Below are 23,938 nucleotides of genomic sequence, written 5' to 3'. Positions count from 1 at the left end.
TATGTATAACATAGCATTGTGGTAATATGTACAACATAGCATTGTGGTAATATGTATAGCATAGCATTCTGGTAATATGTACAGCATAGCATTGTGGTAATATGTACAGCATAGCATTCTGGTAATATGTACAGCATAGCATTGTGGTAATATGTACAGCATAGCATTCTGGTAATATGTACAACATAGCATTGTGGTAATATGTACAACATAGCATTGTGGTAATATGTACAGCATAGCATTGTGGTAATATGTATAGCATAGCATTGTGGTAATATGTATAGCATAGCATTGTGGTAAATGTATGTATAGCATAGCATTGTGGTAAGATGTACAACATAGCATTGTGGTAAGATGTATAGCATAGCATTGTGGTAAGATGTATAGCATAGCATTGTGGTAATATGTATAGCATAGCATTGTGGTAATATGTATAGCATAGCATTGTGGTAATATGTACAGCATAGCATTGTGGTAATATGTACAACATAGCATTGTGGTAATATGTATAGCATAGCATTGTGGTAATATGTACAACATAGCATTGTGGTAATATGTACAACATAGCATTCTGGTAATATGTACAGCATAGCATTGTGGTAATATGTACAACATAGCATTGTGGTAATATGTACAACATAGCATTGTGGTAATATGTACAGCATAGCATTGTGGTAATATGTACAGCATAGCATTCTGGTAATATGTATAGCATAGCATTGTGGTAATATGTACAGCATAGCATTGTGGTAATATGTACAACATAGCATTGTGGTAATATGTACAACATAGCATTGTGGTAATATGTATAGCATAGCATTGTGGTAATATGTACAACATAGCATTGTGGTAATATGTACAGCATAGCATTGTGGTAATATGTACAGCATAGCATTGTGGTAATATGTACAACATAGCATTGTGGTAATATGTACAGCATAGCATTGTGTAATATGTACATAGCATGTATATCCCCAACATAGCATTGTGGTAATATGTACAGCATAGCATTGTGGTAATATGTACAACATAGCATTGTGGTAAGATGTATAGCATAGCATTGTGGTAATATGTATAACATAGCATTGTGGTAATATGTATAGCATAGCATTGTGGTAATATGTACAACATAGCATTGTGGTAATATGTACAACATAGCATTGTGGTAATATGTACAACATAGCATTGTGGTAATATGTATAGCATAGCATTGTGGTAATATGTATAGCATAGCATTGTGGTAATATGTATAGCATAGCATTGTGGTAATATGTACAACATAGCATTGTGGTAATATGTACAACATAGCATTGTGGTAATATAGCATTGTGGTAATATGTATAGCATAGCATTGTGGTAATATGTACAGCATAGCATTGTGCATTGTAATATGTACAACATAGCATTGTGGTAATATGTACAACATAGCATTGTGGTAATATGTACAGCATAGCATTGTGGTAATATGTATAGCATAGCATTGTGGTAATATGTATAGCATAGCATTGTGGTAATATGTACAACATAGCATTGTGGTAATATGTACAGCATAGCATTGTGGTAATATGTACAACATAGCATTGTGGTAATATGTAGACATAGCATTGTGGTAATATGTACAACATAGCATTGTGGTAATATGTACAGCATAGCATTGTGGTAATATGTATAGCATAGCATTGTGGTAATATGTATAGCATAGCATTGTGGTAATATGTACAAGCATAGCATTGTGGTAATATGTCATAGCATTGTGGTAATAGCATAGACTGGTAATATGTACAGCATAGCATTGTGTCAATGTCATTCTGTGTTTGACTTCAATCAGCAGTAGACTGTTAGATGTTAACGTGGCTAAATGCCATTAGGCTGAACTTCCACTCAGCAGTAGACTGTTAGATGTTAACGTGGCTAAATGCCATTAGGCTGAACTTCCACTCAGCAGTAGACTGTTAGATGTTAACGTGGCTAAATGCCATTAGGCTGAACTTCCACTCAGCAGTAGACTGTTAGATGTTAACGTGGCTAAATGCCATTAGGCTGAACTTCCACTCAGCAGTAGACTGTTAGATGTTAACGTGGCTAAATGCCATTAGGCTGAACTTCCACTCAGCAGTAGACTGTTAGATGTTAACGTGGCTAAATGCCATTAGGCTGAACTTCCACTCAGCAGTAGACTGTTAGATGTTAACGTGGCTAAATGCCATTAGGCTGAACTTCCACTCAGCAGTAGACTGTTAGATGTTCTCCCTGGCTAAATGCCATTAGGCTGAACTTCCACTCAGCAGTAGTCTGTCTAGATGTTCTCCCTGTCTAAATGCCATTAGGCTGAACTTCCACTGTCTTCTCCCTGTCTCTCCCTGTCTCTCCCTGTCTTCTCCCTGTCTCCCTCTCCCTGTCTTCTCCCTGTCTCTCCCTGTCTCTCTCCTGTCTTCTCCCTGTCTGTTCCTCTCTCCCTGTCTTCTCCCTGTCTCTCCCTGTCTCTCTCCCTGTCTTCTCCCTGTTCTCTCCCTGTCTTCTCTCTCCCTGTCTGTCTTCTCCTGTTCTCTCCCTGTCTTCTCCCTGTCTTCTCCCTGTCTTCTCCCTGTTCTCTCCCTGTCTTCTCTCCCTGTCTTCTCCCTGTTCTCCCTGTCTTCTCCCTCTCCCTGTCTCTCCCTGTTCTCTCCCTGTCTTCTCCCTGTTCTCTCCCTGTCTTCTCCCTGTTCTCTCCCTGTCTTCTCCCTGTTCTCTCTGTCTTCTCCCTGTCTTCTCCCTGTCTTCTCCCTGTCTCTCTCCCTGTCTTCTCCCTGTTCTCTCCTGTCTTCTCCCTGTCCTCTCCCTGTCTTCTCTGTTCTCCCTGTCTTCTCCCTGTCTTCTCCCTGTCCTGTTCCCTGTCTTCTCCCTGTTCTCCCCTCCCTGTCCTCTCCCTGTCTTCTCCCTGTTCTCTCCCTCTTCTCCCTGTTCTCTCCCTGTTCTCTCCCTGTCTTCTCCCTGTCTTCTCCCTGTCTTCTCCCTGTTCTCTCCCTCTTCTCCCTGTTCTCTCCCTGTCTTCTCCCTGTCCTCTCCCTGTTCTCTCCCTGTCCTCTCCCTGTTGCATGGGACTCTGGTCTGCAGTGTGATTGGCTGGGCTGCATGGGACTCTGGTCTGTGGTGTGATTGACTGGGCTGCATGGGACTCTGGTCTGCAGTGTGATTGGCTGGGCTGCATGGGACTCTGGTCTGCAGTGTGATTGGCTGGGCTGCATGGGACTCTGGTCTGCAGTGTGATTGGCTGGGCTGTATGGGACTCTGGTCTGCAGTGTGATTGGCTGGGCTGCATGGGACTCTGGTCTGCAGTGTGATTGGCTGGGCTGCATGAGACTCTGGTCTGCAGTGTGATTGGCTGGGCTTTTCTTATCGACCTCTATTACCCCTCTGTGCGTCACATTACAATGTCTAATCACTGCACGTCAAAGCAGCTCTTCAATCTGCAACTACAATAACATTTGATTTGATTTGAAACTGGTTGCTTCCGCATTCAAATCGCTGTTAACATTTTTGTCTTGTATCTTCTGTGCAAAATTATTTAAAAAAACATTGCAACTGTATAAGAATTATTCACATAACTTTACGAATATTCAAACATGTTGCACATTGTAATTAACAACAGTATATAAAGTTGCACATTGTAATTAACAACAGTATATAAAGTTGGCTATTATTTTCCCTTTGTTTACAACGGAGAAGATTACATGCCTGAAGCTAATTATCTGTCTGTTGGGAGGGGTGGGGTCTGTTGGGAGGGGGTGGAGTCTGTTGGGAGGGGTGGAGTCTGTTGGGAGGGGGTGGAGTCTGTTAGGAGGGGTTGTCTTCTGTCTTTGTGTTTATGCACCAGATAGGACTGTCTGTTGGGAGGGGTGGGGTCTGTTGGGAGGGGGTGGAGTCTGTTAGGAGGGGTTGTCTTCTTTCTTTGTGTTTATGCACCCAGATAGGACTGTCTGTTGGGAGGGGTGGGGTCTGTTGGGAGGGGTGGGGTCTGTTGGGAGGGGTGGAGTCTGTTAGGAGGGGTTGTCTTCTGTCTTTGTGTTTATGCACCAGATAGGACTGTCTGTTGGGAGGGGTGGGGTCTGTTGGGAGGGGTGGGGTCTGTTGGGAGGGGGTGGAGTCTGTTGGGAGGGGTGGAGTCTGTTAGGAGGGGTTGTCTTCTGTCTTTGTGTCTATGCACCAGATAGGACTGTCTGTTGGGAGGGGTGGGGTCTGTTGGGAGGGGGTGGGGTCTGTTGGGAGGGGGTGGGGTCTGTCTTTGTGTCTATGCACCAGATAGGACTGTCTGTTGGGAGGGGTGGGGTCTGTTGGGAGGGGGTGGAGTCTGTTGGGAGGGGTGGAGTCTGTTAGGAGGGGTTGTCTTCTGTCTTTGTGTTTATGCACCAGATAGGACTGTCTGTTGGGAGGGGTGGGGTCTGTTGGGAGGGGTGGAGTCTGTTGGGAGGGGTGGAGTCTGTTAGGAGGGGTTGTCTTCTGTCTTTGTGTCTATGCACCAGATAGGACTGTCTGTTGGGAGGGGTGGGGTCTGTTGGGAGGGGTGGGGTCTGTTGGGGGGGTGGGGTCTGTTAGGAGGGGTTGTCTTCTGTCTTTGTGTCTATGCACCAGATAGGACTGTCTGTTGGGAGGGGTGGGGTCTGTTGGGAGGGGTGGAGTCTGTTGGGAGGGGGTGGAGTCTGTTAGGAGGGGTTGTCTTCTGTCTTTGTGTTTATGCACCAGATAGGACTGTCTGTTGGGAGGGGTGGGGTCTGTTGGGAGGGGGTGGAGTCTGTTAGGAGGGGTTGTCTTCTGTCTTTGTGTCTATGCACCAGATAGGACTGTCTGTTGGGAGGGTGGGGTCTGTTGGGAGGGGTGGAGTCTGTTGGGAGGGGGTGGAGTCTGTTAGGAGGGGTTGTCTTCTGTCTTTGTGTTTATGCATCAGATAGGACTGTCTGTTGGGAGGGGTGGGGTCTGTTGGGAGGGGTGGGGTCTGTTGGGAGGGGTGGGGTCTGTTGGGAGGGGTGGAGTCTGTTGGGAGGGGTGGAGTCTGTTAGGAGGGGTTGTCTTCTGTCTTTGTGTTTATGCACCAGATAGGACTGTCTGTTGGGAGGACTGGGGTCTGTTGGGAGGGGTGGGGTCTGTTGGGAGGGTGGAGTCTGTTGGGAGGGGGTGGAGTCTGTTAGGAGGGGTTGTCTTCTGTCTTTGTGTCTATGCACCAGATAGGACTGTCTGTTGGGAGGGGTGGGGTCTGTTGGGAGGGGTGGGGTCTGTTGGGAGGGGGTGGAGTCTGTTGGGAGGGGGTGGAGTCTGTTAGGAGGTGTTGTCTTCTGTCTTTGTGTCTATGCACCAGATAGGACTGTCTGTTGGGAGGGGTGGGGTCTGTTGGGAGGGGGTGGGGTCTGTTGGGAGGGGTGGGGTCTGTTAGGAGGGGTTGTCTTCTGTCTTTGTGTCTATGCACCAGATAGGACTGTCTGTTGGGAGGGTGGGGTCTGTTGGGAGGGGTGGGGTCTGTTGGGAGGGGTGGGGTCTGTTAGGAGGGGTTGTCTTCTGTCTTTGTGTCTATGCACCAGATAGGACTGTCTGTTGGGAGGGGTGGGGTCTGTTGGGAGGGGGTGGAGTCTGTTGGGAGGGGGTGGAGTCTGTTAGGAGGGGTTGTCTTCTGTCTTTGTGTTTATGCATCAGATAGGACTGTCTGTTGGGAGGGGTGGGGTCTGTTGGGAGGGTGGGGTCTGTTGGGGGGTGGGGTCTGTTGGGAGGGTGTGGAGTCTGTTGGGAGGGGTGGAGTCTGTTAGGAGGGGTTGTCTTCTGTCTTTGTGTTTATGCACCAGATAGGACTGTCTGTTGGGAGGGGTGGGGTCTGTTGGGAGGGTGGGGTCTGTTGGGGGGGGTGGAGTCTGTTGGGAGGGGTGGAGTCTGTTAGGAGGGGTTGTCTTCTGTCTTTGTGTCTATGCACCAGATAGGACTGTCTGTTGGGAGGGGTGGGGTCTGTTGTTGGGGTCTGTTGGGAGGGGTGGGGTCTGTTGGGAGGGGGGGAGTCTGTTGGGGGTGGAGTCTGTTAGGAGGGGTTGTCTTCTGTCTTTGTGTTTATGCACCAGATAGGACTGTCTGTTGGGAGGGGTGGGGTCTGTTGGGAGGGGTGGAGTCTGTTAGGAGGGGTTGTCTTCTGTCTTTGTGTCTATGCACCAGATAGGACTGTCTGTTGGGAGGGGTGGGGTCTCTGTGGGGTCTGTTGGGAGGGGTGGGGTCTGTTAGGAGGGGTTGTCTTCTGTCTTTGTGTCTATGCACCAGATAGGACTGTCTGTTGGGAGGGGTGGGGTCTGTTGGGAGGGGTGGGGTCTGTTGGGAGGGGTGGGGTCTGTTAGGAGGGGTTGTCTTCTGTCTTTGTGTCTATGCACCAGATAGGACTGTCTGTTGGGAGGGGTGGGGTCTGTTGGGAGGGGTGGGGTCTTTGGGAGGGGTGGGGTCTGTTGGGAGGGGGGTCTTGGAGTCTGTTGGGAAGACTAACTGTCTGTTCCACATTTGTTGATCCTTCATCCTTTGAGTTTTACATGCACCAGATAGGACTGTCATGTTGGAGGGGTGGGGTCTGTTGGGAGGGGTGGGGTGCCTGAAGCCAAAATAAAGTCTATTTTTGTCAGAAGCTGGAGTCTGTTAACAGGTTGTCTTCTGTCTTTGTTATACACCAGATAAAGGATCTTTCTGCCTAATGTTGTTAACAGGGAGGGGTCAAGGCTTTTGGGAGCAGCAGGGGTCTGTTGGGAGGGTGGAGGCATTTTGATACAGCAACAGGGGCCTAATGTTGTTAACAGGCTGCAACTTCAAGGCATTTTGATACAGCAGCAGGGGCCTAATGTTGTTAACAGGCTGCAACGTCAAGGTATTTTGATACAGCAGCAGGGGCCTAATGTTGTTAACAGGCTGCAACGTCAAGGCATTTTGATACAGCAGCAGGTCTAGCCTAATGTTGTTAACAGGCTGCAACGTCAAGGCATTTGATACAGCAGCAGGGGCCTAATGTTGTTAACAGGCTGCAACGTCAAGGCATTTTGATACAAACTAATGTTGTTAACAGGCTGCAACCACTCAAGGTTTTTGATACCTTCAGGGGCCTAATGTTGATAACAGGCTGCAACGCCAAGGCATTAAAATATATTAGGCTATTATTTGATCTATATATGTTTAGCCTTTTGATACAGCACAGGGGCCTAATGTTGTTAAAATAAATCCATCTATTTTTGATCAGTAGCCTAATGTTGTTAACAGGCTGCAACGTCAAGGCATTTTGATACAGCAGCAGGGGCCTAATGTTGTTAACAGGCTGCAACGTCAAGGCATTTTGATACAGCAGCAGGGGCCTAATGTTGTTAACAGGCTGCAACGTCAAGGCATTTTGATACAGCAGCAGGGGCCTAATGTTGTTAACAGGCTGCAACGTCAAGGCATTTTGATACAGCAGCAGGGGCCTAATGTTGTTAACAGGCTGCAACGTCAAGGCATTTTGATACAGCAGCAGGGGCCTAATGTTGTTAACAGGCTGCAACGTCAAGGCATTTTGATACAGCAGCAGGGGCCTAATGTTGTTAACAGGCTGCAACGTCAAGGCATTTTGATACAGCAGCAGGGGCCTAATGTTGTTAACAGGCTGCAACGTCAAGGCATTTTGATACAGCAGCAGGGCCTAATGTTGTTAACAGGCTGCAACGTCAAGGCATTTTGATACAGCAGCAGGGGCCTAATGTTGTTAACAGGCTGCAACGTCAAGGCATTTTGATACAGCAGCAGGGGCCTAATGTTGTTAACAGGCTGCAACGTCAAGGCATTTTGATACAGCAGCAGGTCTGTAGCCTAATGTTGTTAACAGGCTGCAACGTCAAGGCATTTTGATACAGCAGCAGGGGCCTAATGTTGTTAACAGGCTGCAACGCCAAGGCATTTTGATACAGCAGCAGGGGCCTAATGTTGTTAACAGGCTGCAACGTCAAGGCATTTTGATACAGCAGCAGGGGCCTAATGTTGTTAACAGGCTGCAACGTCAAGGCATTTTGATACAGCAGCAGGGGCCTAATGTTGTTAACAGGCTGCAACGTCAAGGCATTTTGATACAGCAGCAGGCCTGTGTAATTCACTCATTCCTGTCATGCATGCCTCCTTTTAGCTCCGCCTACAACCAAAATCCCCTTCATCTATACAACCAATGACCAACAGATCTATGTTTACAGATATTATGAAGTGTCATTGATAAAATAGTCGGTGGAACAAATATAGCAATATCCTTTGACAAATCAATAGTTCTATTTAAAAAAAAAATATATATATCGTGTCCATTGTGTCCGATTACCCTCCGTGACTGTTAAACATTGTATAACGTAGCCTATAAAAAAGATCTGACTGCCGTTTTTAATCAGGTTAAGCAGCGTTTATTAGGCAGGAGACCCAATTCCACATGAATAACGTCTGACTTCAGAGACAAGCTGCAGATAACTTCCCTTATTGTTCCTTTATTTAGCAACATTGCCTAATCCGCTGTCTTTCTTTCTCCTCGTGTTCAGGCTTAAATCTTTAAAAACGGTATATATGTCGGCATATATAGGGCGCTGCGTTTTAGATCGGGTTACCATTCACGACCCGTAGAGTCTAATGGCATTGCCAATAGGCTGCACCAAATGAGTTGCATTTAGCCTAGATGACATCCGTAGAGTCTAATGGCATTGCCAATAGGCTGCACCAAATGAGTTGCATTTAGCCTAGATGACATCCGTAGAGTCTAATGGCATTGCCAATAGGCTGCACCAAATGAGTTGCATTTAGATGACACCCGTAGAGTCTAATGGCATTGCCAATAGGCTGCACCAAATGAGTTGCATTTAGCCTAGATGACATCCGTAGAGTCTAATGGCATTGCCAATAGGCTGCACCAAATGAGTTGCATTTAGCCTAGATGACATCCGTAGAGTCTAATGGCATTGCCAATAGGCTGCACCAAATGAGTTGCATTTAGCCTAGATGACACCCGTAGAGTCTAATGGCATTGCCAATAGGCTGCACCAAATGAGTTGCATTTAGCCTAGATGACACCCGTAGAGTCTAATGGCATTGCCAATAGGCTGCACCAAATGAGTTGCATTTAGATGACATGATTAAAACATGTGGTATTAAAACATGGATATTACTTCGTCATCTTGCTGCCAGCAGCGGTGAAAAGCTTGTTCCGTCCCCATGATTCAGTTCACAGACTCTCTCAACCTCTGTACAGTATAGCCGACCTAATGAAAATAGAAACAGGAAACCACCCGGCGGGCAGCAGGCTCGGCTGTAAAGCCTCGGATAAATTCTAAAAGCTTGTCAACAGCAGTCATGTTCATGTTCGGCAGGATAAAGCCTACAGTCAAAGCTGCCTTACTGTTGCCTTACTGTTGCCTTTCAGTCTTTAGAACATCACACTGTTTGGTTGTGGAGCATCCGATGGAAAAAAGCAAAATATTAACGGTTAAAAACAATATATTAACGGTTAAAAACAATATATTAACGGTTAAAAAACAATATATTAACGGTTAAAAACAATGTAACAGCTAATTAACTGATATAGAAACAATGTAACAACTAATTAACTGATATAGACACAATGTAACAGCTAATTAACTGATATAGAAACAATGTAACAACGAATTAACTGATATAGACACAATGTAACAGCTAATTAACTGATATAGAAACAATGTAACAACGAATTAACTGATATAGACACAATGTAACAGCTAATTAACTGATATAGAAACAATGTAACAACGAATTAACTGATATAGACACAATGTAACAGCTAATTAACTGGTATAGAAACAATGTAACAACGAATTAACTGGTATAGAAACAATGTAACAACGAATTAACTGGTATAGAAACAATGTAACAACGAATTAACTGGTATAGACACAATGTAACAACTAATTAACTGGTATAGACACAATGTAACGACTAATTAACTGGTATAGACACAATGTAACAACTAATTAACTGGTATAGACACAATGTAACAACTAATTAATGGGCATAGACACAATGTAACAACTAATTAACTGGTATAGACACAATGTAACAACTAATTAACTGGTATAGACACAATGTAACAACTAATTAATGGGCATAGACACAATGTAACAACTAATTAATGGGTATAGACACAATGTAACAACTAATTAACGGGTATAGACACAATGTAACAACTAATTAACTGGTATAGACACAATGTAACAACTAATTAACGGGTATAGACACAATGTAACAACTAATTAACTGGTATAGACACAATGTAACAACTAATTAACGGGTATAGACACAATGTAACAACTAATTAACTGGTATAGACACAATGTAACAACTAATTAACTGGTATAGACACAATGTAACAACTAATTAACGGGTATAGACACAATGTAACAACTAATTAACTGGTATAGACACAATGTAATAACTAATTAACTGGTATAGACACAATGTAACAACTAATTAACTGGTATAGACACAATGTAACAACTAATTAACTGGTATAGACACAATGTAACAACTAATTAACTGGTATAGACACAATGTAACAACTAATTAACGGGTATAGACACAATGTAACAACTAATTAACTGATATAGACACAATGTAACAACTAATTAACTGGTATAGACACAATGTAACAACTAATTAACTGGTATAGACACAATGTAACAACTAATTAACGGGTATAGACACAATGTAACAACTAATTAACGGGTATAGACACAATGTAACAACTAATTAACGGGTATAGACACAATGTAACAGCTAATTAACGGTTATAGACACAATGTAACAGCTAATTAACTGGTATAGACACAATGTAACAGCTAATTAACTGGTATAGACACAATGTAACGACTCTGGAACTGCCCCCATCTGTCTCCGGCAGAAAGCGAGATTTCACAGGTGGCGAACGTGAGCAGAAGTACATACAGTTTAGCTGATGCATTCTAGAAATAAGAAGAGTGAGAGGGAACAGACATAGCGAGAGAGACATAGCGAGAGAGACATAGAGAGAGAGAGAGAGAGGGAAGAGAGAGACAGAGAGAGACATAGACAGAGAGAGAGAGGGAAGAGAGAGACATAGAGAGAGACAGAGAGAGACATAGCGAGAGAGAGGGAAGAGAGAGACAGAGAGAGACATAGAGAGAGACATGAAGAGAGAGAAAGAGAGAGGGAAGAGAGAGACAGAGAGAGAGAGAGAGACATGAAGAGAGAGAAAGAGAGAGGGAAGAGAGAGACAGAGAGAGAGAGAGAGAGAGAAAGAGAGAGACATAGAGAGAGAGAGGGAAGAGAGAGACATAGAGAGACATGAAGAGAGAGACAGAGAGAGAAAGAGACAGAGAGAGACATAGAGAGAGAGACATAGAGAGAGACAGAGAGAGAGAGAGAGAGAGAAGAGAGAGACATAGCGAGAGAGAGGGAAGAGAGAGAGAGGGAAGAGAGAGACATGGAGAGACAGAAAGAGACAGAGAGAGACATGGAGAGAGAGACATGGAGAGAGAGACATAGAGAGAGAGACAGGGAGAGAGAGACAGAGAGAGACAGCGAGAGAGACATAGCGAGAGAGACATAGAGAGAGAGAGGGAAGAGAGAGACATAGAGAGACATGAAGAGAGAGACATAGAGAGAGAAAGAGAGAGACATAGAGAGAGACAGAGAGAGACATAGAGAGAGAGAGGGAAGAGAGAGACATAGAGAGAGACATAGAGAGACATGAAGAGAGAGACAGAGAGAGAGACATAGAGAGAGAGACATAGAGAGAGAGACATAGAGAGTGAGACATAGAGAGAGAGACAGAGAGAGAGACAGAGAGAAAGAGAGAGACAGAGAGAGAGGGAAGAGAGAGACATAGAGATACATGAAGAGAGAGACATAGAGAGAGAAGAGACAGAGAGAGACATAGAGAGAGAGAGGGAAGAGAGAGACATAGAGAGACATGAAGAGAGAGACAGAGAGAGACATAGAGAGAGAAAGAGACATAGAGAGAGAGACATAGCGAGAGAGACAGAGAGAGAGAGACATAGCGAGAGAGACATAGAGAGAGACATAGAGAGAGAGACATAGCGAGAGACATAGAGAGAGAGAGGGAAGAGAGAGACATATAGAGAGACATGAAGAGAGAGACATAGAGAGAGACATAGAGAGAATCATAGAGAGAGACATAGAGAGAATGAAAGAGAGAGACAGAGAGAGACATGAAGAGAGAGACAGAGAGAGACATAGAGAGAGAAAGAGACCGAGAGAGACAGAGAGAGACATAGAGAGAGAGACATAGAGAGAGAAAGAGAGAGACAGAGAGAGACATAGAGAGAGACAGAGTGAGACATAGCGAGAGAGACAGAGAGAGACAGAGAGAGAGACATAGAGAGAGAGACATAGAGAGAGAGACAGAGAGAGAGGGAAGAGAGAGAGACATAGAGAGAGAGACAGAGAGAGAGAGACAGAGAGAGACATAGAGAGAGAGAGGGAAGAGAGAGACATAGAGAGACATGAAGAGAGAGACAGAGAGAGACATAGAGAGAGAAAGAGACAGAGAGAGACATAGAGAGAGAGACATAGAGAGAGACATAGAGAGAGAGCGGGAAGAGAGAGACATAGAGAGAGACATAGAGAGACATGAAGAGAGAGACAGAGAGAGACATGAAGAGAGAGACATAGAGAGCCAGAGAGAGACATAGAGAGAGAGACATAGAGAGTGAGACATAGAGAGAGAGACAGAGAGAGAGACAGAGAGAAAGAGAGAGACATAGAGAGAGAGGGAAGAGAGAGACATAGAGATACATGAAGAGAGAGACAGAGAGAGACATAGAGAGAGAAAGAGACAGAGATAGACATAGAGAGAGAGAGAGGGAAGAGAGAGACATAGAGAGAGACATAGAGAGACATGAAGAGAGAGACAGAGAGAGACATAGAGAGAGAAAGAGACCGAGAGAGACATAGAGAGAGAGACAGAGAGAGACAGAGAGAGAGAGACATAGAGAGAGAGAGGGAAGAGAGAGACATAGAGAGAGACAAGAGAGAGACATAGAGAGACATGAAGAGAGAGACATAGAGAGAGAGAGGTTAGAGAGAGAAAGAGAGAGACAGAGAGAGACATAGAGAGACATGAAGAGAGAGACAGAGAGAGACATAGAGAGAGAAAGAGACCGAGAGAGACAGAGAGAGACATAGAGAGAGAAAGAGAGAGACAGAGAGAGAGACATAGAGAGAGAGACATAGCGAGAGAGACAGAGAGAGACAGAGAGACCGAGAGAGAGACATAGAGAGAGAGGGAAGAGAGAGACATAGAGAGAGAGACAGAGAGAGACATAGAGAGAGAGAGGGAAGAGAGAGACAGAGAGAGAGAAAGAGAGAGACATGAAGAGAGAGACATAGAGAGAGACATAGCAAGAGAGACAGAGACATAGCGAGAGAGACATAGCGAGAGAGACACAGAGAGACATAGAGAGAGAAAGAGACCTTTGCATCTCTGCAGGAAATGATATTTTTTATTATTACATATTCAAACGTCCTCGCTTCAGGTCCTGACAGAGACATAACTGTGTTATTACACATATTGGATGATTATAGGCTGAAATCGTTTTGAATAAATATAGTTTGTATCGCAGCATCACCGGTATGTGGATATTGTCCTGTCGGCGAGAGCAGATCCCAATAATTACATCATCCAGATGTTTTAATGAATATGGATTTCACATCAGCCTCTCTATGAGGGCATGCACCCAGGCCTTTTGGAATTTATCATGGCTATTTCCTTTTGCAATTCTACAACAAAAATGTACATTTGAAATAAAGTACACTGAAGAAATATTAGACGACATTTTCATACATTTTGGGTGTACTAGATCGCTAATATTTTGATTTCATATTGACGCAGGACTCAATATTGCGTGCGCATATATTGCTCCCTTCCAGGACCGTTTAGCAGTCCATTCAAGCGGACAGTTTTGGAGTGAATGTTGAGAGCGTCGAGATGGAGCCCAACTCACTCACGGTATTTATCATTATCTACCCCGATTCTCTTTTATCGCATTTAATTTCTTAGTGATGGAAGCCAAAGTTACGGATATTGTGTTATATATAATAATAATGCATGAATACAGGAAACTTTTTAACAACATTTTATAGGCTATTTTATAAATCATTATGTTGTTCTATCAGACCATTTGTTTAAAAAAAAGTACCCTTTAAATCATATTGCGATCGTTATACGGTTTTAATGTCTCAATTCAATCAAGAGCATGTTTCATTTGATTTGTGCTTGTTTTATATGCCTGGTACTGGGTAATCTGTGAAATGAATGACTTATCGCTGTTTCCGCAGTGGGTCGGCTCACCTTGCGGTTTTCACGGACCTTACATTTTCTACAAGGCTTTTAGGTTTGACATTGAAGCCAATCCTCGGACCCTGTCTCTGGGAGACTTTTTCCTAGTGAGGTGTAGACCCGGGGAACCGCTCTGCATAGCGGAGCTACAGCTGTTATGGGAAGAAAGAAGCAGAAAACAACTTTTATCCAGCTCCAAACTCTATTTTCTCCCCGAAGACACCCCTCAGGGACGGACTGTCAGTCACGGAGAGGTGATTACACCTTTTCTTTCTGCCTTTATACTCTGTGTGTTCAATTATAGACTGCATTCTTCTGCGAATAACATTTAAAATAATGTCTGTGTCGGTGGTATGACCAAAATGGAGCTGCTATCTCGATTCCGCTTTCTGTGTGACACAAAAACGGATAACACCTCGTATTTCCTCTAGTGAGATGCGGTTATTCATGTCACATAGGCTACTAAATGGGGCCTGAAATTACCTGCTGTCCTCTCTACACAATCCCCTGGCTCTAGCGCTGACTAGTCATGTTGTTTTGTCGCTTATGTTAGTTTGATGAAATAGGCCTATATATATATATATATATATATATATTATAAATTATTTATATTATATATTATTAATATATATTGGCCATCTGTGTGAAAGCGTCGATTGTGATGTTATAAAGTTGTTAGATCTCTACTTTTCATGTTTCATATCCCCGTTTAGAAGAACCGTGCGGATATCCTAAGCACGAGACCATGAATCAAAAGCCGTATTTTGTCAGTGTCGAGTTGATTGCCTCATGACTGGTTGTCAATATGATGAATTGGAATTCTTGATTGTCATGGGCGTTTTGTAAAAGCTACATGAACAACCTATAGAGCGGGAAGGACCGCGGCAGCCGGTCTGTGAATGTGATCTGTCACGTTTATTAGACAGCTCCAAATGTTAAGCAATGCCTTTATTATAGACCTGAATCAGCTGCGTTCACACACTAGACTACAAGTATTGTAAGCGGACATTTTCTCCATACCCTCTCCGGGCTTGTTGGGAATTGATTTACAAGCAGATAAAAGCACCAAGCTGGGATGCCTTAACGGGTTGGCTGACATTTGTGAAGGTTATTACGGAAAAGTGATGCAGCTTCATTCCGTATCGCTGATAGGGGCATCTGCTATCGGGGCAATTTGTGAGAAAGAAAAATGCATGAAAACTTAACCCTTTAAGTGCCGCATCGACTTGACGAGTTGCGCTGCGCGCATTCTTATCTGCGCTATTTTAAGAATGTAATGCATTATGGAACAAGGCAATGGAGTGGAAACGCCCAGCCACATCCCTAATGTAGCGTAGTAAAGGATGAATGTATTTTATGTTGTTATGCTGTTGTAATCAGTCAGACACATTACAAAGAAAACAACTCTCACTGTTGAACCCCCCGAGGAGCGGAAGATCACATTTCCTTCTCATAATAAAGCAACAGGTTTTCTGTATCTCTGCTGCTCCGGAGAATGTCATGGTCTCACTGCAGAAAGATGAACGATGGGGGATATTATAGAAACTTCAGCCCGAATAGAGCTGGATGTTTAGTCAATGTAACAAGGTGGAAAAGAGTCAAACCAGAGTTAACCTGCTGTTAGTTCAGTTAACTAGACCCATATTCAGACCCTCTAACTAACTTGTCATCTGTTAGAGCTACCCTCTTCCCACCCCTCCTCTCCTCCTCCTCTCCTACCTGCCTCCTCTCTTCCTCCTCTCCTACCCGCGTCCTCTCCTCCTCCTTCCCTGTCTCCACCCTAACCCTCTCCTGTTAAAGATACACTCTACTACCCTCCTCCTCCTTCCCTCCTCCCACCCCCTCCACCTCCTCTCCTCGTCCTCCCAAGCTCCTATCTTCCCATCCCTCTCCTCCTCCTCCCATCCTACCCCCTCCACCTCCTCCACCCCTCCCTTCTCCTCTCCCTCTCCTCCCCTCCCTCCCATCCTCCCCCATCCTCCTCCCTCCTCCACCTCCTCCACCCCTCCCATCCTCCTCCTCCTCCCACCCCACCCCTCCCCTCTCCCTCCTCCTCCTCCTCCCATCCTCCCACCCCCTCCTCCCCCTCCATCTCCTCCACCCCTCCACCTCCTCCACCCCTCCTTCTCCTCTCCACCTCCTCCTCCACCTCCTCCTCCCATTCCCCTTCACCCCCTCTCCTCCTCCTCCCACAAGCATGGTGAATTATTTTCTTTCAAATGTGTTGAGTACATTTTTTATAATTACATTTTTATTGACCCTTTATTTAACTAGGCCCATGACAATAAATAATTACAGTTAACATGATAGGTGTTCCAGAGACAGCAAGGTGGATAGGATTACCAGCCCAAGGATAACACTTTATTCAAAACAAGTTCAGTATAATTAAGGCACGAGCGGGTGTGGTATATAGCCAACTCGGAGTGCATGGACTCAGCCCTTAGCCGTGGTATATTGGCCGTATATCACAAACCCCCAAGGTGCCTTATTGCTGTTATAAACTGGTTACCAATACATTTACATTTACATTTAAGTCATTTAGCAGACGCTCTTATCCAGAGCGACTTACAATATAATAAGAGCAGTAAAAATACATGTTTTGTCATACCCGTGGTATTCAGCCAATCAGCATTCAGGTCTCGAACCACCCAGTTTATAATTTAGGATAACCGATGCTAGGGTTATTGTATGTTTTATTGATCAGTTCTAATCAATGATTAGTCACGTAACCTGATAACGTTAAACTGTGTGTGTGTGTCAGCCAGTAGTTCCTGAGGCGGGGCGGCAGGGTAGCCTAGTGGTTAGAGCGTTGGACTAGTAACCGGAAGGTTGCAAGTTCAAACCCCCGAGCTGACAAGGTACACATCTGTCGTTCTGCCCCTGAACAGGCAGTTAACCCGCTGTTCCTAGGCCGTCATTGAAAATAAGAATTTGTTCTTAACTGACTTGCCTGGTAAAATAAAAAAAATGTTTTAAGAGCTGTAGGAAAATTAGCCCCATATGGAGAATCTAAACAACAATGTGATTGAGTGTGAACCTGGCCACCAGTAATTTGACAGCCACAATGCCCCTCGCTGCCACAACATTTATACTGCCCTCAGCACATTGGAAAACTGAATTACATTAGTACAGAATAACTCACATCCATCAAATAAAATGGAAATTAGGTTTTGGTTTGAGAGGCACTCGATGTAAGGTATTTTTTTTTAAATGTAGGCCAGATATTTTCCGTACTCCGTTGTTTATAATTCAAGAGAGCTTTATCCTGAAGGTTCTGACTTTATCTGATGAGAGAGAGAGAGAGAGAGAGAGAGAGAGAGAGAGAGAGAGAGAGAGAGAGAGAGAGAGAGAGAGAGAGAGAGAGAGTATTACCTGGTAGCACAGTGTAATGTAGCCCATGTTATTACCTGGTTGCACAGTGTAATGTAGCCCATGTGTGATGTCATCAGTTGTTGTGTATTTATTAATCAGATGGAAGGCCGTGGTGATGTCATCAGTTGTTGTGTATTTATTAATCAGATGGAAGGCCGTGGTGATGTCATCAGTTGTTGTGTATTTATTAATCAGATGAAAGGCCGTGGTGATGTCATCAGTTGTTGTGTATTTATTAATCAGATGAAAGGCCGTGGTGATGTCATCAGTTGTTGTGTATTTATTAATCAGATGGAAGGCCGTGGTGTTATTATGTGTGATGTCATCAGTTGTTGTGTATTTATTAATCAGATGGAAGGCCGTGGTGATGTCATCAGTTGGGACAGAACAGAAACTAGAATAGGTTAGGCCATGGTGTTGTTTTGTGTGATGTCATCAGTTGGGACAGAACAGAAACTAGAATAGGTTAGGCCATGGTGTTATTATGTGTGATGTCATCAGTTGGGACAGAACAGAAACTAGAATAGGTTAGGCCGTGGTCTTAAATGACATCCTGTTCCCCAGTGCACTATGGGGACCAATGGGCTCTGGTCAAAAGTAGTGCAATAAGAAGGGAATAGGGTGTCATTTGGGATGCACCCCTGGGAGCTAAACTTAAGTATATCGTCCTCATGGTTTCCATGATATTGGAGCCAGTTGTTGGACAGCTTTTCTCCTCTCTGTGAATATCAGCAGCACACTGCCGGCGCTGTGACCGTCCTGGCAACCCCGTCCTGGCAACCCCGTCCTGGCAACCCCCCGTCCTGGCAACCCCCGTCCCGTCCTGGCAACCCCGTCCCGTCCTGGCAACCCCGTCCCGTCCCTGGCAACCCCGTCCCGTCCTGGCAACCCCGTCCCGTCCTGGCAACCCCGTCCCGTCCTGGCAACCCCGTCCCGTCCTGGCAACCCCCCGTCCTGGCAACCCCCAGGAATAATGCTTTTAGTCAGGCAGAAGTAAAACAGCTTTCTATAAATAGATCAGTATCTGAATCCATCAGCAGTTTGACTATGTATGTTACTCTACCTAGCTGTCGTAACACTAAGCTCCCTCAACTGTATGTTACTCTACCTAGCTGTTGTAACACTAAGCTCCCTCAACTGTATGTTACTCTGCCCAGCTGTTGTAACACTAAGCTCCCTCAACTGTATGTTACTCTGCCTAGCTGTTGTAACACTAAGCTCCCTCAACTGTATGTTACTCTGCCCAGCTGTTGTAACACTAAGCTCCCTCAACTGTATGTTACTCTGCCCAGCTGTCGTAACACTAAGCTCCCTCAACTGTATGTTACTCTGCCCAGCTGTTGTAACACTAAGCTCCCTCAACTGTATGTTACTCTGCCCAGCTGTTGTAACACTAAGCTCCCTCAACTGTATGTTACTCTGCCTAGCTGTTGTAACACTAAGCTCCCTCAACTGTATGTTACTCTGCCTAGCTGTTGTAACACTAAGCTCCCTCAACTGTATATTACTCTGCCCAGCTGTTGTAACACTACACACCAACACTAAGCTCCCTCAACTGTATGTTACTCTGCCTAGCTGTTGTAACACTAAGCTCCCTCAACTGTATGTTACTCTGCCTAGCTGTTGTAACACTAAGCTCCCTCAACTGTATGTTACTCTGCCTAGCTGTTGTAACACTACACATCAACACTAAGCTCCCTCAACTGTATGTTACTCTGCCTAGCTGTTGTAACACTAAGCTCCCTCAACTGTATGTTACTCTGCCTAGCTGTTGTAACACTAAGCTCCCTCAACTGTATGTTACTCTGCCTAGCTGTTGTAACACTAAGCTCCCTCAACTGTATGTTACTCTGCCTAGCTGTTGTAACACTAAGCTCCCTCAACTGTATGTTACTCTGCCTAGCTGTTGTAACACTAAGCTCCCTCAACTGTATGTTACTCTGCCTAGCTGTTGTAACACTAAGCTCCCTCAACTGTATGTTACTCTGCCCAGCTGTTGTAACACTAAGCTCCCTCAACTGTATGTTACTCTGCCTAGCTGTTGTAACACTAAGCTCCCTCAACTGTATGTTACTCTGCCTAGCTGTTGTAACACTAAGCTCCCTCAACTGTATGTTACTCTGCCTAGCTGTTGTAACACTAAGCTCCCTCAACTGTATGTTACTCTGCCTAGCTGTTGTAACACTAAGCTCCCTCAACTGTATGTTACTCTGCCTAGCTGTTGTAACACTAAGCTCCCTCAACTGTATGTTACTCTGCCTAGCTGTTGTAACACTAAGCTCCCTCAACTGTATGTTACTCTGCCTAGCTGTTGTAACACTAAGCTCCCTCAACTGTATGTTACTCTGCCCAGCTGTTGTAACACTAAGCTCCCTCAACTGTATGTTACTCTGCCTAGCTGTTGTAACACTAAGCTCCCTCAACTGTATGTTACTCTGCCTAGCTGTTGTAACACTAAGCTCCCTCAACTGTATGTTACTCTGCCTAGCTGTTGTAACACTAAGCTCCCTCAACTGTATGTTACTCTGCCTAGCTGTTGTAACACTAAGCTCCCTCAACTGTATGTTACTCTGCCCAGCTGTTGTAACACTAAGCTCCCTCAACTGTATGTTACTCTGCCCAGCTGTTGTAACACTAAGCTCCCTCAACTGTATGTTACTCTGCCCAGCTGACACTAAGCTCCCTCAACTGTATGTTACTCTGCCTAGCTGTTGTAACACTAAGCTCCCTCAACTGTATGTTACTCTGCCTAGCTGTTGTAACACTAAGCTCCCTCAACTGTATGTTACTCTGCCTAGCTGTTGTAACACTAAGCTCCCTCAACTGTATGTTACTCTGCCCAGCTGTTGTAACACTAAGCTCCCTCAACTGTATGTTACTCTGCCCAGCTGTCGTAACACTAAGCTCCCTCAACTGTATGTTACTCTGCCCAGCTGTTGTAACACTAAGCTCCCTCAACTGTATGTTACTCTGCCCAGCTGACACTAAGCTCCCTCAACTGTATGTTACTCTGCCCAGCTGTTGTAACACTAAGCTCCCTCAACTGTATGTTACTCTGCCTAGCTGTTGTAACACTAAGCTCCCTCAACTGTATGTTACTCTGCCTAGCTGTTGTAACACTAAGCTCCCTCAACTGTATGTTACTCTGCCTAGCTGTTGTAACACTAAGCTCCCTCAACTGTATGTTACTCTGCCTAGCTGTTGTAACACTAAGCTCCCTCAACTGTATGTTACTCTGCCTAGCTGTTGTAACACTAAGCTCCCTCAACTGTATGTTACTCTGCCTAGCTGTTGTAACACTAAGCTCCCTCAACTGTATGTTACTCTGCCCAGCTGTTGTAACACTAAGCTCCCTCAACTGTATGTTACTCTGCCTAGCTGTTGTAACACTAAGCTCCCTCAACTGTATGTTACTCTGCCTAGCTGTTGTAACACTAAGCTCCCTCAACTGTATGTTACTCTGCCTAGCTGTCGTAACACTAAGCTCCCTCAACTGTATGTTACTCTGCCTAGCTGTTGTAACACTAAGCTCCCTCAACTGTATGTTACTCTGCCTAGCTGTTGTAACACTAAGCTCCCTCAACTGTATGTTACTCTGCCTAGCTGTTGTAACACTAAGCTCCCTCAACTGTATGTTACTCTACCTAGCTGTTGTAACACTAAGCTCCCTCAACTGTATGTTACTCTGCCTAGCTGTTGTAACACTAAGCTCCCTCAACTGTATGTTACTCTGCCTAGCTGTTGTAACACTAAGCTCCCTCAACTGTATGTTACTCTGCCTAGCTGTTGTAACACTAAGCTCCCTCAACTGTATGTTACTCTGCCTAGCTGTTGTAACACTAAGCTCCCTCAACTGTATGTTACTCTGCCTAGCTGTTGTAACACTAAGCTCCCTCAACTGTATGTTACTCTGCCTAGCTGTTGTAACACTAAGCTCCCTCAACTGTATGTTACTCTGCCCAGCTGTTGTAACACTAAGCTCCCCAACTGTATGTTACTCTGCCCAGCTGTTGTAACACTAAGCTCCCTCAACTGTATGTTACTCTGCCTAGCTGTTGTAACACTAAGCTCCCTCAACTGTATGTTACTCTGCCCAGCTGTTGTAACACTAAGCTCCCTCAACTGTATGTTACTCTGCCTAGCTGTTGTAACACTAAGCTCCCTCAACTGTATGTTACTCTGCCCAGCTGTTGTAACACTAAGCTCCCTCAACTGTATGTTACTCTGCCCAGCTGACACTAAGCTCCCTCAACTGTATGTTACTCTGCCCAGCTGTTGTAACACTAAGCTCCCTCAACTGTATGTTACTCTGCCTAGCTGTTGTAACACTAAGCTCCCTCAACTGTATGTTACTCTGCCTAGCTGTTGTAACACTAAGCTCCCTCAACTGTATGTTACTCTGCCTAGCTGTTGTAACACTGCACATCAACACTAAGCTCCCTCAACTGTATGTTACTCTGCCTAGCTGTTGTAACACTAAGCTCCCTCAACTGTATGTTACTCTGCCTAGCTGTTGTAACACTAAGCTCCCTCAACTGTATGTTACTCTGCCTAGCTGTTGTAACACTAAGCTCCCTCAACTGTATGTTACTCTGCCTAGCTGTTGTAACACTGCACATCAACACTAAGCTCCCTCAACTGTATGTTATTACCTAGCTGACACTAAGCTCCCTCAACTGTTGTAACTCTGCCACATCAACACTAAGCTCCCTCAACTGTATATTACTCTGCCTAGCTGTTGTAACACATAAGCTCCCTCAACTGTATGTTACTCTACCTAGCTGTTGTAACACTAAGCTCCCTCAACTGTATGTTACTCTGCCTAGCTGTTGTAACACTACACATCAACACTAAGCTCCCTCAACTGTATGTTACTCTGCCTAGCTGTTGTAACACTACACATCAACACTAAGCTCCCTCAACTGTATGTTACTCTGCCTAGCTGTAGCTGTTGTAACACTAAGCTCCCTCAACTGTATGTTACTCTGCCTAGCTGTTTGTCAACACTAAGCTCCCTCAACTGTATGTTACTCTGCCTAGCTGTTGTAACACTACACACCAAACTAAGCCCTCAACTGTATGTTACTCTGCATAGCTGTTGTAACACTACACATCAACACTAAGCTCCCTCAACTGTATGTTACTCTGCCTAGCTGTTGTAACACTAAGCTCCCTCAACTGTATGTTACTCTGCCTAGCTGTTGTAACACTAAGCTCCCTCAACTGTATGTTACTCTGCCTAGCTGTTGTAACACTACACATCAACACTAAGCTCCCTCAACTGTATGTTACTCTGCCTAGCTGTTGTAACACTACACATCAACACTAAGCTCCCTCAACTGTATGTTACTCTGCCTAGCTGTTGTAACACTAAGCTCCCTCAACTGTATGTTACTCTGCCTAGCTGTTGTAACACTAAGCTCCCTCAACTGTATGTTATCAACACTAAGCTCCCTCAACTGTATGTTACTCTGCCTAGCTGTTGTAACACTACACATCAACACTAAGCTCCCTCAACTGCATGTTACTCTACCTAGCTGACACTAAGCTCCCTCAACTGTATGTTACTCTGCCTAGCTGTTGTAACACTACACATCAACACTAAGCTCCCTCAACTGTATGTTACTCTGCATAGCTGTTGTAACACTACACACCAACACTAAGCTCCCTCAACTGTATGTTACTCTGCATAGCTGTTGTAACACTACACATCAACACTAAGCTCCCTCAACTGTATGTTACTCTGCATAGCTGTTGTAACACTACACATCAACACTAAGCTCCCTCAACTGTATGTTACTCTGCCTAGCTGTTGTAACACTAAGCTCCCTCAACTGTATGTTACTCTGCCTAGCTGTTGTAACACTACACATCAACACAAAGCTCCCTCAACTGTATGTTACTCTGCCTAGCTGTTGTAACACTAAGCTCCCTCAACTGTATGTTACTCACCTAGCTGTTGTAACAGCTCCCTCAACACTAAGCTCCCTCAACTGTATGTTACTCTGCCTAGCTGTTGTAACCTACACATGACACTAAGCTCCCTCAACTGTATGTTACTCTGCCTAGCTGTTGTAACACTAAGCTCCCTCAACTGTATGTTACTCTACCTAGCTGTTGTAACACTAAGCTCCCTCAACTGTATGTTACTCTGCCTAGCTGTTGTAACACTAAGCTCCCTCAACTGTATGTTACTCTGCCTTGCTGTTGTAACAC

General features: G+C 44.6%; 1 protein-coding gene across 1 annotated transcript in view; it reads left to right on the top strand.

Moving 5' to 3' along the window:
* Nucleotides 1-13,976: 13,976 nt before the first annotated feature.
* The window catches only part of LOC135573631 (AT-rich interactive domain-containing protein 5B-like), a 135,635-nt gene continuing 125,673 nt past the window's right edge, over nucleotides 13,977-23,938 (top strand). Inside the window, 2 exon segments of the mRNA XM_065022913.1 lie at nucleotides 13,977-14,020; nucleotides 14,350-14,604. Of these exon segments, the coding sequence (XP_064878985.1) occupies nucleotides 14,000-14,020; nucleotides 14,350-14,604 (276 nt within the window). The 5' untranslated portion in view covers nucleotides 13,977-13,999.

The sequence above is a fragment of the Oncorhynchus nerka genome, linkage group LG10 (genome assembly GCF_034236695.1).
Source record: "Oncorhynchus nerka isolate Pitt River linkage group LG10, Oner_Uvic_2.0, whole genome shotgun sequence".
In the NCBI taxonomy this organism is placed as follows: Eukaryota; Metazoa; Chordata; class Actinopteri; order Salmoniformes; family Salmonidae; genus Oncorhynchus; species Oncorhynchus nerka.
This window is presented reverse-complemented; position numbering and strand designations above follow the sequence as displayed.